This window comes from Acartia tonsa, chromosome 6, assembly GCF_053477335.1.
Source record: "Acartia tonsa isolate MP-2025a chromosome 6, ASM5347733v1, whole genome shotgun sequence".
NCBI lineage: Eukaryota > Metazoa > Arthropoda > Copepoda > Calanoida > Acartiidae > Acartia > Acartia tonsa.
Genome location: NC_137265.1, coordinates 11,772,509 through 11,789,895, shown reverse-complemented (window position 1 = coordinate 11,789,895; position 17,387 = coordinate 11,772,509). Strand labels below are relative to the sequence as shown.

General features: G+C 30.6%; 1 protein-coding gene across 2 annotated transcripts; it reads right to left on the bottom strand.

Annotated features, from left to right (window-relative positions):
• Window positions 1–1,972: 1,972 nt before the first annotated feature.
• On the bottom strand, window positions 1,973–9,689 carry LOC145321848 (pyrroline-5-carboxylate reductase 1, mitochondrial-like). 2 transcript variants are annotated; one of them, XM_080163481.1, is made up of 10 exons: window positions 9,587–9,689; window positions 8,727–8,810; window positions 8,220–8,301; window positions 7,728–7,810; window positions 7,394–7,429; window positions 6,702–6,802; window positions 5,950–6,043; window positions 4,958–5,127; window positions 3,547–3,597; window positions 1,973–3,279 (listed from the first exon to the last, which is right to left on the bottom strand). In XM_080163481.1, the coding sequence occupies exons 1-10, from the start codon at window positions 9,683–9,685 to the stop codon at window positions 3,255–3,257; spliced, it is 825 nt and encodes a 274-aa protein (XP_080019607.1). In that variant the 5' UTR covers window positions 9,686–9,689; the 3' UTR covers window positions 1,973–3,254. The 2 variants fall into 2 exon arrangements, with proteins under 2 accessions (XP_080019607.1, XP_080019606.1); XM_080163480.1 differs by lacking the exons at window positions 1,973–3,279; window positions 3,547–3,597 and adding an exon at window positions 4,543–4,639.
• Between the last annotated feature and the right edge of the window lie 7,698 nt (window positions 9,690–17,387).

Genomic DNA, 17,387 nt, shown 5'->3' with positions numbered 1-17,387 from the left:
AACAAAGCTTGTCCACGTCTGTTTACACCGCCATAATAACCGAACTCAGTAACGGCTGATAAATGCGGCCGTTATTACAATATCTTTCAATTGCTTATTTTCATTTCTCTCTATTTTAATTTTCAATTAAAATATTAAAAAGCAGTTTTGTTTATGAATATGTTATTTTTTATTATGTGTAAATTGTGATAACTAATGTTTTTACATTTTTCTAATTTGATATTTTCTTCCCCAAAGGGTTAAACATAATAGTTCCCGTAGCTGCAACAAAAGACTGTCGCTATGGTCTAATTCTTTAAAATATCCGATTCTTTAAAAATACAACATTATTTACCAGGGATATTATTTACTAATATTTTTTTTCCAAAATAGTCGAAATTATATTCTTTAGGACATTTACAATATCAGCATAAAATTAAAAACTTCACCTAGTCCGTGAAAAATAGTATAATTGGATTTAACTAAACAGTCAATGAGAGTTATCACAGAATTATTTAACCACTACTATGAGTTTAATGCAATCAACATTTGGAAAAGATGAGCTCATATATAGACATTTATTTCCTATATATCTCTGACATGGATCTTGAACAATGAAGCAGGCCCTTTTGTAAATGTTAAAAATTGGAACATTCTATCAAATAAAAGTTACCGCAAATATAGTATAGAATAAGTAAGCAGACAATAAGAGGTCTATTCGTCGTTGGTTGTTTAGGAGACCATTCAAATGATCTGATCAAATGGCCGATAAATTGATGTACATCCCTAATGATGTTACACATAATAGCCCCTTCTGGAGATTACAATAAGTGGTTGAAACGTTTGAACACCAAACTTTATGAAGCAAACAAATAAAAATTTAATAAAGTAACCAAAGTTGTTAAGCCAACGAATAAGAAAACGTTATTATAAAATTTCGGGGACTATTGTAAAGCCCACATCTCCTCCCTCCCTACTTAATTAATAATTATGTCTACTTGACAGGCTTTTATTCCTTCGAAAAATCTTAAATTGAAGCATTCGATTAATGGTTTAAAATGAAAATGACTTAAAAGATAATCAAAATTAGAATATCTTGTGAAAAAAATGTTTCTCATTGCGTGATAGCTAAATGCAAAAATAAACATTTTTAGTAGTGCAGCTACTCTAAAAAGTCACTTGTTAGTATATGTCTGAAACATTCGCAAAAACATAGTTATTTCTCGTATCGTATTATAAACGGCTTTCCGCGGATATAGAATGTACAATTATAAGATTAAAACTAGTTTTTTTAGCCCCGTGGTGCCAGAGGCACCGGCTAAAAAAACTGGTTTTAATCTTATGATTGTACATTTCTATATTCGTAGAAAACTGGATATAATACGATGCGAGACATAGTTTTTTTCGTATGGAAGAGAACCGGTTCCTATCCACCGGATTCGAATGAATACGAGAAAATTATTTAATAACTTTTCGTTTAATAATTTGATAATTTGTGTATCCTATAATTTTAGTATCCCTTCCTCAAATCTCAATTACACCCTCCCCAATCACTAAATATAACCGTATTTTGAAACAAGGGTTTAGACAAAATTGTCAACATTCCCATCAAGATTGAGCATAATTTAATATAAAACATCCATGGCGGACGGACTGCTTGTATAATAATAGTTATTTCTTTCATCGTATTATAAACGGCTTTCCGCGGATATAGAATGTACAATTATAAGATTAAAACCAGTTTTTTAGCCCTGAGGTGCCGAAGGCACGGGCTAAAAAAAACTGGTTTTAATCATATGATTGTACATTTCTATATTCGTAGAAAGCTGGATATAATACGATGCTAGACATAGTTTTTTCGTATGGATGAGAACCGGTTCCTATCCACCGGATTCGAAAAAATTCGAAAAGAAAAATGATCACCCTATTCAACATCGATAGGCCAATTCTAAGATGCTTAAATGATAATGGACGATGACTAAAAAACACTAAATATGAAATAAAATTTATTGATATTTTTTTATGATGATAGTGATATTTTCAAATTTTGTGATGTATAGAATTTATATTACTAGATTTATAAATGGATATATAATTTTGAATTACAAGAGGATGAAATTATTAACACGATCTATATTATATTTTTATGAACAGTTTTACTAAATATTAATTAAATCTTTAAATAAACAATTTTATGGTTAACTTAACATATAACATTTTTTTCTTCAAAATAATTATAATTTCAATTACATAAATTTACATAAAGTAACTCACATACCTACTAAGTGTATTTTTTTCACATAAAATAAATTTTGAAGAAAAAATCAACTCAAAGCTCGTGAAGTGATTAGAAGATAATTATAATTTATTGCAAGTTATAGACAGCTTTCCACAAGAACTAAAATGAAAAATAATAAGAACAAAACCAGTTTTGTTAGCCCCAAGGGGCCGATATTACACATTTAGTACATATTTTTCGAAAAGGGTAAAGGCACAGGCTAACAAAACAGGAATTAATTCTAAGATTTTTTTTTCATAATACGTCTAAAATTGTATAATGTTTGATTTCAGTGGATATTAATCAGTTTAGAAGCCATACTGGAAAATCTATTAAGTGGATTTTATTCAACAATCATCTAAAAGGATATCTTTTTCCCCAATCACCCTACATGTTTGTAAATTTATTTAATTTGAAAATTGAAAGTTGATTTATAATTCGTCCTCAATCTTTAAAAATCTTAAAATATAAATCATACTGAGGTTGATTCTTAAAAAAAATTTGCTCCACTAATCGCTTAGTGGGCTAAATTGTTTTCGTGAAAAATCCACCAAAATCACATTAAAAATCTACAAAAATTAAACAAAATCATATGTTAATAACCCTTCTATGATTTTGTTTAATTTTTGTAGATTTTTAATGTGATTTTGGTGGATTTTTTTACGAAAACAATTTTGCCCCACTAAGCGATTAGTGGGGTAAATTTTTAAAAAAGAATCCACCTCTTGAGTGTGAGAAGTTTGGTGATTTTTAACTTATTATTTACCAGATTAAATAGTTAATATTTTTCTATGAAGGTAATTCATATTATTCATATCAATTTTAAAGAAAAAAAGCTTTTAATTTCAATTAAATAAAATCTTCATTATTTTTATCATTTTTGAATTTCAACCAAAAAGTTTTTAGAATGTTAAGCTTTGTAGTATTAAAAAAATAATATTGAAAATGAGATAATTTTGTAATTAAAATTCAAATCTTATTCTAAGATATTTATATTCTATTGCGCTATAGCAGCGTCGTCTGGTCAAGGAGCAAATATAACACATAAATTTTCACTAGATTTTTTGCAATTAAGGGGAGGGGGGGGGGTTAGGTTTGATAAAATGCATTGAAGAAAATATAAAGTGTTAAATGATTTTAATACAGCCTCTCCTGCATAAAAAGCTCAGTATATCTTTCAAAATTTGCATTAATGGCAGTTAGAAAAATTTAATTTATTATGAAAAACCAAATATTATTTGAAAAAAGTCTAGATTAATTAGTGAAATGTATGTGATTAATTTGCTCCTATTTGTTTGCATCTGTCCGCAGCGGCTGCCACACCCTCCATCAGAATATACCTAAATATAATAGTTTAATATAACTCCTATTTGTTTATATTTATCCACAGCGGCTGCCACACCCTCCATCAGAATATACCTAAATATAATAGTTTAATATAACTCCTATTTGTTTATATCTATCCGCAGCGGCTGCCACTCCCTCCATCAGAATATACCTAAATATATTTATAGTTTAATATTACTCCTATTTGTTTATATCTATCTGTACTAGCTGCCACTCCCTCCATCAGAATATACCTAAATATAATAGTTTAATATTACTCCTATTTGTTTATATCTATCTGTTCTAGCTGCCACACCCTCCATCAGAATATACCTAAATATAATAGTTTAATATTACTCCTATTTGTTTATATCTATCTGTACTAGCTGCCACACCCTCCATCAGAATATACCTAAATATATTTATAGTTTAATATTACTCCTATTTGTTTATATCTATCTGTTCTAGCTGCCACACCCTCCATCAGAATATACCTAAATATAATAGTTTAATATTACTCCTATTTGTTTATATCTATCTGTTCTAGCTGCCACACCCTCCATCAGAATATACCTAAATTTAATAGTTTAATATTACTCCTATTTGTTTATATCTATCTGTTCTAGCTGCCACACCCTCCATCAGAATATACCTAAATATAATAGTTTAATATTACTCCTATTTGTTTATATCTATCTGTTCTAGCTGCCACACCCTCCATCAGAATATACCAAAATATAATAGTTTAATATTACTCCTATTTGTTTATATCTATCTGTTCTAGCTGCCACACCCTCCATCAGAATATACCTAAATATATTTATAGTTTAATATTACTCCTATTTGTTTATATCTATCTGTTCTAGCTGCCACACCCTCCATCAGAATATACCTAAATATATTTATAGTTTAATATTACTCCTATTTGTTTATATCTATCTGTACTAGCTGCCACACTCTCCATCAGAATATACCTAAATATATTTATAGTTTAATATAACTCCTATTTGTTTATATCTATCCGCAGCGGCTGCCACACCCTCCATCAGAATATACCTAATTATAATATATTGATTTTGCTTCAATTTGATTAAGAAAGAGGGAGAAACAGCTTTATGGCATTTAACCCCTATACCTCTTTAAAAAGGAAGTTTGAACTTTTATTGAACATTAACTAAACCCAATCACTGCATTACCCTTATCTTTAAAAAATATAAAATAACAACATTCGAGTAAAATTGAACCTTCGAATTATTTTTTTTCCTGTACTGAAAATATAACTGCAATCTCATTAATTTTAGTATACCTATCTACTATATTATATTTTGAAGCTACTAGTCCTACATACTCACGTATTTCTGGCTATTAATTTACCTAAGTCCTCCCTTCTCCAGGTTCCTGATACCCTCGGCAGTACTGCCTCCAGGACTGGTCACTTCTGCCCGGAGAAGGGCTGGATGCCTGTTGAGCGCCATGGTGCTGGCACCGAGCATGGTCTGAGCAGCCAACTGGCCAGCTAGGTCAGGTGATAAACCTTGTCTCACCTAAATATTTCAACATTTCAAAAAAGTGTAATTTTTAAATTATTTTTAATGGTAAATAGACTGGCGCATTTTTGAGAGGGGTGAGGTACCCTCCATTAAAATATTCTAAACTTTTCTTTGGCTTATAAGAAGCTTCAATGTAAAGGAGAACCATATTGGTTTAGTGGTTAGAGATATCCAAATCAGCTAAAGACAGACATACAAGAGACAGACACACGAACACACACATAGAAAGACATCCTGTTATTTTTATGTAGGGATACTACTGATCTAATACTGTCCTCACCCCTTCCTCTGTAATGGCCTCCAGAATAAGGTACATATAAGCTGGACCACTCCCAGAGAATACCATGATTTATATGTAAGGATACTACTGATCTAAAACTGTCCTTTCCCCTTCCTCTGTAATGGCCTCGAGAATAAGGTACATATAAGCTGGCCCACTCCCAGAGATACAATTATTGATATGTAAGGAAACTAATGTACTAAAACTGTCCTTACCCCTTCCTCTGTAATGGCCTCGAGAATAAGGTACATATAAGCTGGCCCACTCCCAGAGATACAATTATTGATATGTAAGGAAACTAATGTACTAAAACTGTCCTTACCCCTTCCTCTGTAATGGCCTCGAGAATAAGGTACATATAAGCTGGCCCACTCCCAGAGATACAATTATTGATATGTAAGGAAACTAATGTACTAAAACTGTCCTTACCCCTTCCTCTGTAATGGCCTCGAGAATAAGGTACATATAAGCTGGCCCACTCCCAGAGATACAATTATTTATATGTAAGGAAACTAATGTACTAAAACTATCCTTACCCCTTCCTCTGTAATGGCCTCCAGAATAAGGTACATATAAGCTGGACCACTCCCAGAGATACCTGTCACTGCATCTATATGCTCCTCTCCAATTCTGAAAACAAGAACAATTATTTTAAATGGAGGGTATCAATATGCTTTTGGTAAATCAGATGTTTTTTTTATGAAAGTGTGTTTAAAATTTCATTGTTCTAGGATTTAGAATATTTTAAAGTAAGAATGTTTTTCAACCTATTTTTCATAAAAATACAATATTCAAAGATATGAAGATATATTTGGATTTTTGCATTTATTTTCAATTCTTTGTCTCTTGTAGAAGTAAATCAAACAATATCAGCTTGGTATTTTTAATGAATTAAGTATTTAATGTCAGTTAATGTCTTTGAGTAGAAATACAAGTAGGACAGTAAACTGGTATCTTGACAGCAATTTTCCTCAAAGTGCATAGTCGAGCATAGAACCCACACTAGTCCATTATTTTGAAGAGAAAATGTAAAAAAAAATTCTTTTGTTTGGTACTTTAGATCAGGTTAGGTTGGGTTATATTGGTTACTGGGTAACTCCTCAGGGTTAAGACACCTCAGGTAAAGGCCTTAGTGGGGTTATGCATTGGAAAAGAATCTACTTCCCATATTTTCAATTTTGAATTTTTTTTAGAAAGGGAGGGGGGGGGGAGGCGAAGTCAGTGCTCGATAGTCACTTTAAGGAAAAGCACCAGCTTGACTAATACATAAAAATGTATAAAATTGTACCTCCAACATTTACCAACACTTGAAAACAGTTTATCAACAACATTTGCGTCTGACAAAGTAGCTGAGCTACTAGTACAATATACAGTGGCTCCTGCCTCAACCTAAATATTTAAATATTAAGAATCTGGCATAGTAGCTGAGCTACTAGTACAATATACAGTGGCTCCTGCCTCAACCTAAATATTTAAATATTAAGAATCTGGCATAGTAGCTTAGCTACTAGGTAGTACAATATACATTGGCCCCAGCCTCAACCTAAATATTTAAATATTAAGAATCTGGCATAGTAGCTGAGCTACTAGAGCAATATAATTATACATTGGCCCCTGCCTCAACCTAAATATTTAAATATTAAGAATCTGGCATAATAGCTGAGCTACTAGTGCAATATACATTGGCTACTGCCTCAACTTAAATATTTTAAAATTAGAGTCTGGCATAGTAGGGCAACCAACCCTTTGATTGGACGACCCTTAGGTTTTTTATTAGTTTTCTTTGTACAGGCCAAGGCATGCCTCCCAAGCGACGGTAATAGCAGAATTAAGTATAATTTTAAACATCTTCAGAGTGACGCGGTTGGTATATTTCTGTTTTTCTTGTTTTCCATAAAATTGACAGAAGTTTCGTGATTTTTTTTATTATTTGAAACATTAAAAACTAGAGTTGTCATGAAACTATGAAATATTGTTAACCTGTACAGCTGTATTAGGCATCACTCGAGCAATTCTAAAATTTGAATTCATTGAATATAAATAGAATTACAAACTATCTTATGTACTAAAGAAACAGGATGGATGTCTGCCCCCCCCCCCCCCCCCCCCAAGAGACAATTGAAAGAAAGAAATTTGTGAAATTTTCTGTCTTAAAACTATCAATCATGTCATAACAAATTTAAACAAAAATTTCCCAAATATTTTTTTTATTCTTGCTATAAAATACAAGCTTTTCTCAATATACAATTTTTGGCTGTTCCACTCATGGCATATAATTGTCTATATTTTTATTATATCTAATGAATTAATTCCTGTGAGATTCTCCAAACATTTGGATTAATTTATTGATTCCAATTCCAGCAGCCAAACTTACTAAAAGCTGGGAGTCACCATCCTACAAATTGTCATTATCCTTGTCAAAAAAATTAACTTGTGTGGAATTAAAAAGAACTTGTACGAGAGATGATTTTTAACAAAATTGGCTTGACGGTTCTATCACACAAATATAACCCTCTTGGGCCCTGACACCTCTCCCACTCATTTTATTTTATTATTTTAGAAAAGGGTTAGTTTTGTTTATATTTGGTTCTGGATGGCCCCGTAGGGTTAGGTCACCAAAGATATATTCCCTACATGGTTAGACTTACCCCACAGGAGTTAAGCAAAAGAAAAAACTATTCCTCTTTACTTTCAATCTATATAAAAGATAACGGGTGAGGGGGGGGGGGGCTTATGAGTGCTCAACCAACCACTTAATAGCGATTTCCAAAAAAGTTTGTCTATATATTTTCAAAGGACAATTCCTTGTATTTGATGCTGGTGGCAACTTTAGGTAGAATATTTGGCTTCACTCCGAGAATAAGTGTGTCTGCAAATTCTGCTGCTTCCTAAATATTTTCTTCTTGTTAGATATTTCATAATTTTAAGGAAAAGAACTATGTAATATGAATAATATGAATTTAAACTAAAATATCATTTGTAGGTTAGGCAAGAACTGTTAAAAAACAGGAAGGTAGAAGATTGGACTGTATAGTGTATATTAAACTAGTCCCCAAAATTTGATAAACAAGTTCTCTCATTCATTGTCTTAACTTTTAGTCTTCAGATATTGGTTGGGCTGATCAAACCAGCAGTGTCCAAACACTTCAATAAAAAAGTTTTAACCTGCAAAATGGGTATATTTGTTTCTCATTTTTGAAAAACTAAATTTTGAAAATGAAAGTTAAGACAATCATCGACATTTTTTCATTTAAAATGCCTTTTATAGTAATTTTCAATAAGCGAAGCTACTCTTTGAATACTACCTATCCACCTGATTATGATGTGTTGGAATACAGCCAAGTTTCACCATGGGTTCCAGCAAGGCTTTGTCTTGGGCAGGTACACTTGTCATTATCTAGATACAAAACTTTTAATAGATATTTCTCGTATTCATTCGAATCCGGTGGATAGGAACCGGTTCTCATCCATGCGAAAAAACTGTGTCTAGCATCGTATTATATTCAGCTTTCTACGAATATAAAAATGTACAATTATAAGATTAAAACCTTCGGCACCACGGGGCTAAAAAAAACTGGTTTTAATTTTATAATTGTACATTTTATATTCGCGGAAAGCCGGTTATAATATATACGATGCGAGAAATAACTATTTTCACATGTGTGTGTGTAGCTATCGTTTCTTAGTGTTCGGACCTAGTGTTCTAGTTATAGAGAAGGACAAATCACTTTTGTATAGCCACTAGCTCTCAAACCAGTGGATATTAATCAGTTTTAAAGTTGCATTCTCAATTAAAAGGTATTTTATCAAATGTGACTGATATACCTTTTAGGTATAAGTAAATCAAGAGTTTTAAAATTTGTTTCAGCCTCTACCCCCTTTTTGGACGTCCCTGTCTATATGGGTGAAAGATATTAAGAGAACTTCTTAAAACTTTAGCCTCATGATTAAATTAAGGTTTAGAATAATGATTAAAGAAAGTATTGAGATTTTGAAAATAAGAATGGAGAAATGTGTTATTACAATCAATAAATCGCCATTCCATTATTTTAGAAAAAGCTACACATGTGTAAAGTCAAAGCATTCCTTAAATCACTGCAGATGTTATTTCAATGCTGCCATCTAAATTTTCTACTAAAGTCACGCGTCTGACATATGAGATATTTCACCAACCTGTTCTGGCTTCAATACACCCGACCTAACCCATCCCTTGACCAGAGCTCCAGCCATTTTGCCAGCTCCGATCACACCAATTTTATTTGTCAATGCCATTATATTTCTGAAAACATGTTTTTATATAAATATTACAGGATGTCGGCAAGTGTGTCTGTAGTTTAAAACTCGCTAACCGTAGGAACGAAATGTTTATCTAAGCTATATATAGATCTAGTAAATTATTGAAGTATATTGGGGTAGAATTCCTCCAACCTCTCAAGAGAAATCACTCATGAACAAAAAAATTTTATATTTACAGTGGAGGGTCGACTTTTATAAAAGACAGGCCTTATTTATAGAGTATAGTATAAATTAACAAGCAAATAAGAAAAAGTTTCAAACGTTTACTATGAAAGAAATTTTTGGATTTAAAATCAAACTTTTCAGAGGACTTGAGAAAACTGAATAGCTTTTAACAGGAAAGTAAATAACTAAAAGTACAAATAAACATAATTTGAAAATCAAAACAATACTTACTAAAACAAATATTTAAAAAATATAATAAGATGTAAAAAAATTTGTTTAACATTTTATACGTTTCATTTCTTCATTTCACATGATACTCAATACAAGAACTTTATATAACTGGTTAACGTTAAGCACAATTCAACGTATAAGGGACTAGGTGGTTTATTTTCCAATGGTTGCTTACTTCACAATGTTATATGTATAAACTGATGGAAAAACCCGGCGCAACTGAGCAACAAGTTTAGAGAAGATTTCCTTAGTCCGTTTGTAGCAATAAAATCACAATTAAATACAAGTATTTGTAGGGCACATAGTGTACTATAATTATTATCATGAAATGTCCCTAGAAACTTGTTTATATGTAACTATGGGCGCTATGTTTATAAAATAAAGCCAATTTTTTTAATGGCAATCCGAATCTCTTAAATTAATATGTTAGGAAATAATATAATTCTTTTAAAAACAAGGATGACAACAACCATAAAAGCGAAGCACTGAAACGGGAGGACAAACGAACATTAACACTTGTATAGTGTCAGAACTGAATAATCAGAATAAAATTTGTATAAGAGTCGAAGCAAAATTGTAAATAAAATTTGTTGAAAAACTGTTTGATACAGGATAATGTTTATGGACATTTTTACATTTTTAGGCCTTAATTATAGAGTTGCTTCTCTTATAATATTGTATTTTGTAGTCCCAGGAATCAGTATACCAAAAATCAGATCAATCGGATAATTAGTTCACATAACAATTTGTTGTTAAAAAAGTAAAAAAATCATATTTATTTAAAATGGACGTACGGACATTCTGGTTATGATTATAGAGTTGCTACGGGTTCTACATCGTACCTAACTACTACAGGAATCACCATGCAAAATTTGAAATCGATAGGACAATTCTAACATGCCTAAATTAACGAAAAAAGCTATCCGTCTCGGAAGGACGTAAGGACGACTTTTTATCTGCCCTCCAAATATTATTTAGATTTAGATCACTTATTGGCTATACCTTATTCCTGTACCATTTTAATTAATGTGTAGTTTTTTTATTGTTTTATAAATGTGTGCATTGGAAATTGGAATTTAAATACTTTGCTAAAATAAAATATCTGCTGGTATTTTGTAAAGACATTACAACCCTGTCAATGCTAAAAGTAATTGAGTAAAGAATAGAAATTGTATTTTTGGTATAATAGCTCAACCCAGTAAGGCATATTTAGAAAAAAGTTATTCTATTTAAAAAAGTAACTCTTTAATTATGTCTTTCAATCCTTTTGTCTAAAAATTTTAAAAAGTTTACATCATTGCTAATTTTTTTGGTAAGGTTTGGATAAGCAGGTTTAGGAGACTAAATACAGTTATGTCAAATAATTAGTCTGTACGTTGCAAATCAATGGAATAATACTATTAATTGTAGAAGTATTAGAGTAAAACACTAGAGGGAGAAAGGGTTAAATAACTGTATTTCCCAATCACAATGACCTAATGCCGACTCTCAATTAAGTCTTTGAAAATCAACCAATGGTGTCAAAGGTCACTGGAAAATGGGGGGAGGTAGTTATCTGTATATACCTATGTACAATAGATTTGTTGTACAAGTATTGCAAAACTCAATTAATTACTGGGAGAGGGTTTTCATTTTTTAAAAATGTAAAATCAAGTTTTTATGTAGTATAAATAAGATTACTCTTTGAGATATAGTATTATAGATGAATCCTGTTTATTTTATCACTTTAGTTAGAGTCCCACATACATACACAAAGTATACTTTGAAGAAAACAAGTCAACACAACATGTGATAAGAGTATGGATAAGAAAATTCTGTTCTTTTTAGAGCTGCTACTCTTGAATTAAATTATCTGTAGTTCTTCATTACCCTGTCCCGTTTTAGAAAAATTTTGTTAAAATTTTTGCCCCCAGCCATAATATGGTTTATTTATGCAAAATAATGACCCATGCAAAATATTTCAATCTCAATTTTAAAGATTTTAAAAAAATTTCAATTCTAGTGTGTCAAAATAAACCTGAAATTTACCAAAAACAAGGATGACAACATCCATAAGTAGCGAAGCACAAAAAATTGTGGATGGGAATACGTAGAAGTAGATTTAAAGTGTATTTATTAAAATCAAGAATAGATGTATTGGAGAAAATAAACACGAAACCTTGTTTTATTTTGTATGATGAAGAATGTTAAAGTAAATTACATACTAGATGCACATAACAAAAATTTGAAACTGTTAATGCAAAAAAGTTTTAAAATTGGACCAAAGATATGGGGAAATATGTCAAACATATAAAAATAGCCAAAAACCTGCTAAAAGGCAGTTTGGCCGCCATTGTTTCTTTTCTTAAAACACCAGAAATTTAATGTTAATATCTTTAACTGAAAATTTTTTGAAAATTGGACTATAAACACCAAAGATGTGGGTAAAAATGTAATAAATACAAAAATAGCCAAAAACCTGCAAAAAGGCAGTCTGACAGTCATTGTTGTTTTCTTCAAATGACAGGAAATTTAATTTTGATATCTTTAACTGAAAAAATTTCGAAAATCGGACCATAAACACCAAAGATATGGGGAAAAATGTGAAAAATATAAAAATAGCCAAAAACCTGCAAAAAGGCAGTCTAACCGTCATTGTTGTTTTCTTCAAATGACGGGAAATTTAATTTTGATATCTTTAACTGAAAAAATTTTGAAAATCGGACCATAAACACCAAAGATATGGGGAAAATTTGCAAAGTATAAAAAATAGCCTAAAACATGCTACAAAGCAGTTTGACCGCCATTGATGTTTTATAGTTAATTGTGCTCCTTAATAATGGGAATGTTGTCAAAAAATTTCAGCTCTCTATCTTTTATAGGAGCCGAGAAAATCACGTTTCCCCCAATTCATTAATTACGGACGGACGGACAGACGGACGGACGGACGGACGGACATTGTGAATTATAGAGTAGCTTCGCTACTAAAAATGGGGGCAGTCTCAATTCTAACATATGAAAGACAAAGGTGTAGCAAGTAATCTTTCAAAGTAAAAATTGCCAGATTTCATACACAAATAATAGGGTTAGGCCGGATTGGATGGATACAGATATCCGGCTGATCTATAATTCTGGATATCAAGTATTTAAGTTTATATTGACACACTAGAATTGAAATTTCATAAAAATCTTTAAAATTGAGATGAAACAAAAGCTTTAAAAACGGTCTTTTTGCAGATTTTAAAAAGTTTGTACCATCTCAATTTTAAAGATTTTTACGAAATTTCAATTCTAGTGTGTCAATATAACCCTAAATACTTGATATCCAGAATTATGAATCAGCCGGATATCTGTATCTATCGATTCCAGCCCAACCCCATTATTTATGTATGAAATCTGGCAATTTTTACTTTGGAAAATTACTTGCTACACCTTCTTCCATTATATGTTAGAATTGAGACTGCCCCCATTTTTTTTGGTAAAGAATGTGTATCAACTTTTTTTTTATAGCTAGCCGGTTCTTTTAGTAAGTAGTAGATGTAAAATTTTTCATAGAATTCAGATATGCAATCGGTTTTTTTGTAGACCTCTTATTTTTTAAGTAATTTAAGTTTTTAAAAAAAAAGATTAAGTCGATTTTAAGGTACTAAAACGCAACAAAAAAAAGGAAGAAAATGTCCATTATGTACAAAAATAGTAAGATCTTTAATTTGACACCTTACTTTTTGAATTTTGTCAGGTAATTATTAAAAAAATTGATTTTTTTAAACCCACGAGAATAAAAACTTCGAACTTAATTTTATCATTTCACAGGTAAAAAAATATGGGTTAATATATACCTTTAGAATCAGAAAAATATTACGAATCCATTGTAAGCAAAATTGAAAAAAAGTAAAAAAATAAAAAATAAACAAATGGCCAATTATATTTTTTGTTCAGGCAACACTATCGTCTTCCCTTTTTTACCCCCTCTTTACCCCCTTCCCATTTTTATACTCAATTCAAGAATTAAGACGTTGCCTGTATAATATAATATGATATTTTCATATAATTCCTTTTATTGTAGTTTATATACTATATTGTAAACTTTTTATTTCAATTTTGCTTACAATGGATTCGTAATATTTTTCTGATTCTAAAGGTATATATTAACCCATATTTTTTTACTTGTGAAATGATATAATTAAGTTCAAAGTTTTTATTCTCGTGGGTCTAAAAAAATCGATTTTTTCAATAATTACCTGACAGAATTGAAAAAGTAAGGTGTCAAATTAAAGATCTTACTATTTTTGTTCATAATGGCTATTTTCTTTCTTTTTTTTGTTGCATTTTAGTACCTTAAAATCGACTTAATTTTTTTTTTTAAAACTTAAATTACTTAAAAAATAAGAGGTCTACAAAAAAAACCGATTGCATATCTGAATTCTATGAAAAATTTTACATGTACTACTTACTAAAGAACCGGCTAGCTATAAAAAAAAAGTTGATACAGCTTCTTTCAGGTTTATATAGACACACTAGAATTGAAATTTTGTAAAAATCTTTAAAATTGAGATAGTACAAGATCTTTAAAAACAGGTCTTTTTTGCAAATTTTAAAAACTTTGCAGTGCTTAAGTACCATCGCAATTTTTGCATTACAGAAAAAATATTTTGCTTGGGTCAATATTTTGCATAAATCAACTATATTATGGCTGGGGGCAAAAATTTTAACAAAATTTTTCAAATCCTGGACAGGCTATTCTTCATGTAAAGGCTCTTTTTAAGGACATATAAATTTAGAGCTGTTGTGCTTTTTAAAGTCATTAATGTTAATTTTCTAACTAGCAAGTCTAAAATTCTTTTACACTTCCCTTGGTTCATTAAGTTGAATGTCCAAGCATTCAACGACAAATTGTAATCAACAGAAAGGATAATTTTATGTATTATCATTGGGAATGTAAATCCGTTTATTGTCCATTGTTTTATCTTTCTGATCTCTGTTATTAGTAACCTACTCTTTTCTTTTTAGGTCTTCTACAATTGTACATATTCATTCTTGTTAAGTTGTTATCTTTTTTTTATTAAAAAAGTATTACTAAATAAAATATCAAAAAAATAATAATACCATATCAAAGACTAAATCCCTTGTCAATAATATTTTCTTGAGTAAGTTTTGGTGAAGAATATACATTTGAATCTTTTTTTTTATAATTTGAATATTCTTGTTTATAAAACAGGAAAAGATAAGAAAATGTTTGTGTACTTTAAATTGGTCAAAACAACAACACTATTTTCCATGAATATTAATTGGTCAGGTTTAGTTGTGTACTTTTCATCAGGGATGCAAGGATAGGACTATGGATGAAAAGAAAAAACTAAACTAAAATTTCTTCTCCATTCCTGAACTTTAATAGAGGGCGATTAAATCAAACAAAATAAACTTAATTACAAGTTTGATTTTTAAGTATTTTTACCTTGTATGGTTTTTTTAACTTGATAAAAATTAATTAATTCAACAAATAAGCCAAAACCTGAATACCTTTAATAAACCTATCCTTTCAAACCACTTTATTTTATACTAGCGGTTTCGCCCCTAGCCTCTAGAGGCTTTGCCCCAAGAGGTTTAATCAAACCAATTTTTTGTATTTTAGATTTAAAAGAAAAATTTAAAAAAAAAATTGGGGGGGGGGCCGGGACCTATGAATAGCTACCCTGTAAAGGAGAACCCGATCGGTTCAGCGGTTAGCGAGATCCTTCGCTACAAACAGACAGACAGACATCGTTCTACTGTGTATTTTAGATATTAATCAATTTTCTGTTGAATTAGATTAGTGTTCTAATTTTGAACAAGATCAAAATTGTAAATTCTAATCCATTCTTGTTTACTCTTTGCTGCAAGCACCAATCAACAACTACTGCATCTCTCCTTCTCTTTCTTCCATCTCATCTCTTATCTCTCGCCAGTTTGACCGTTCGAACGAACCATCGAACGATAGATAATGATTAATTATTAAGGTAAAGGGGAAAGTTGTAGGAGGGGGAAGAATGTCTAAAGAGGGGAAGGGGGTTGGTTGATTACAGGTGAGTGAAGAGAGAGAAGCTAAGTATAAGGGGAATCATGGATATAGAATACTAGAGTTGGCTCAATATAACTATATCGCTATTGGCTAGTTTTCTATAAGTACATATCTATTTATCTATTTCTCAATAAATCAATTTTCCTCCCCCGCCATTACTATCTAAAAGAAAGAAGTAAATATTTATTAATTTAAATGATTTTAAAAAGATTTTTTCAATTATATTTTTTTCACATTACCATCACCAAAGGGTTAATATGATTAAAAATTTAGTTTTAATATTTTAACACAAAGGAAGTGTCGCCACAATCGAATTCTTTTAAAATACAGTTTTCTTAGATTTACTCTATAATGAACGTATATTATTTATTTATGAAATAAGGATTAAATACTTCAATGTAATTCAAATATCTACATGAAGTGAAAAACTTAATTCATTCCATAAACAAATAGGATAAAGGTCTTATCGCTTTGGTCAATGAGAGTTTAATGAGGATTATTGAAGCACTATGAGTTTTAAACACTTTACCATTGGAAGACTCGAGCTCATTTATAGACGTTTATTTCCTATATAGATCTGTCATGGATCTTGATGCAATAAAGCAGGCTGTTTTGTAAATGTTAAAAATTGGAAGGTTTCATTAAATAAAAGTAATCGCAAATATACTTAGTAAATACGTAGATATTATGACAGGTAAAAATTTGTCGTCAATTTTGCTTGCTAACATGGACTTCATATATTAATCTGTTCGTTTTTCTTGTTGAAGGGGAGGGGATGGGGTAAAGGGGGTGATTGGAAGTCATCGTTGTTTTAGCTTGCTGTGAGTTCCACTTTATTAGAGAACATGAAAATCTGGTGTAACATCCAAGTAATAATAAATCGATTAGGGGAATGCAATGCCTACAGCAACTATAGAAAGATGTACTTTAGTATTTTGATTTGATTAATTATGGATAAGGCTGTTTTTCTTATCTCATTTTGATAGTAAATCCGAATATATGTCTCTCCGTCGCTCGCGATCGTTGGAAAGAAATGATTTTTTTGCAAATTATCAAATAAGAGAAAAACTTAGGTTTTTAAAAAAATGTTCCGATTTAAAAAAAAAATAAATATTTACTTTAAAACTTTAAATAATTGTTCTTGGTTTAATTTGACATTGCTTTCAGTAACCATATCTATAAAATATTAATATTTTTTTGGTAAATTATTTGTTTCCTGAAATCAAAAATTTCTTTGTGAAAGAC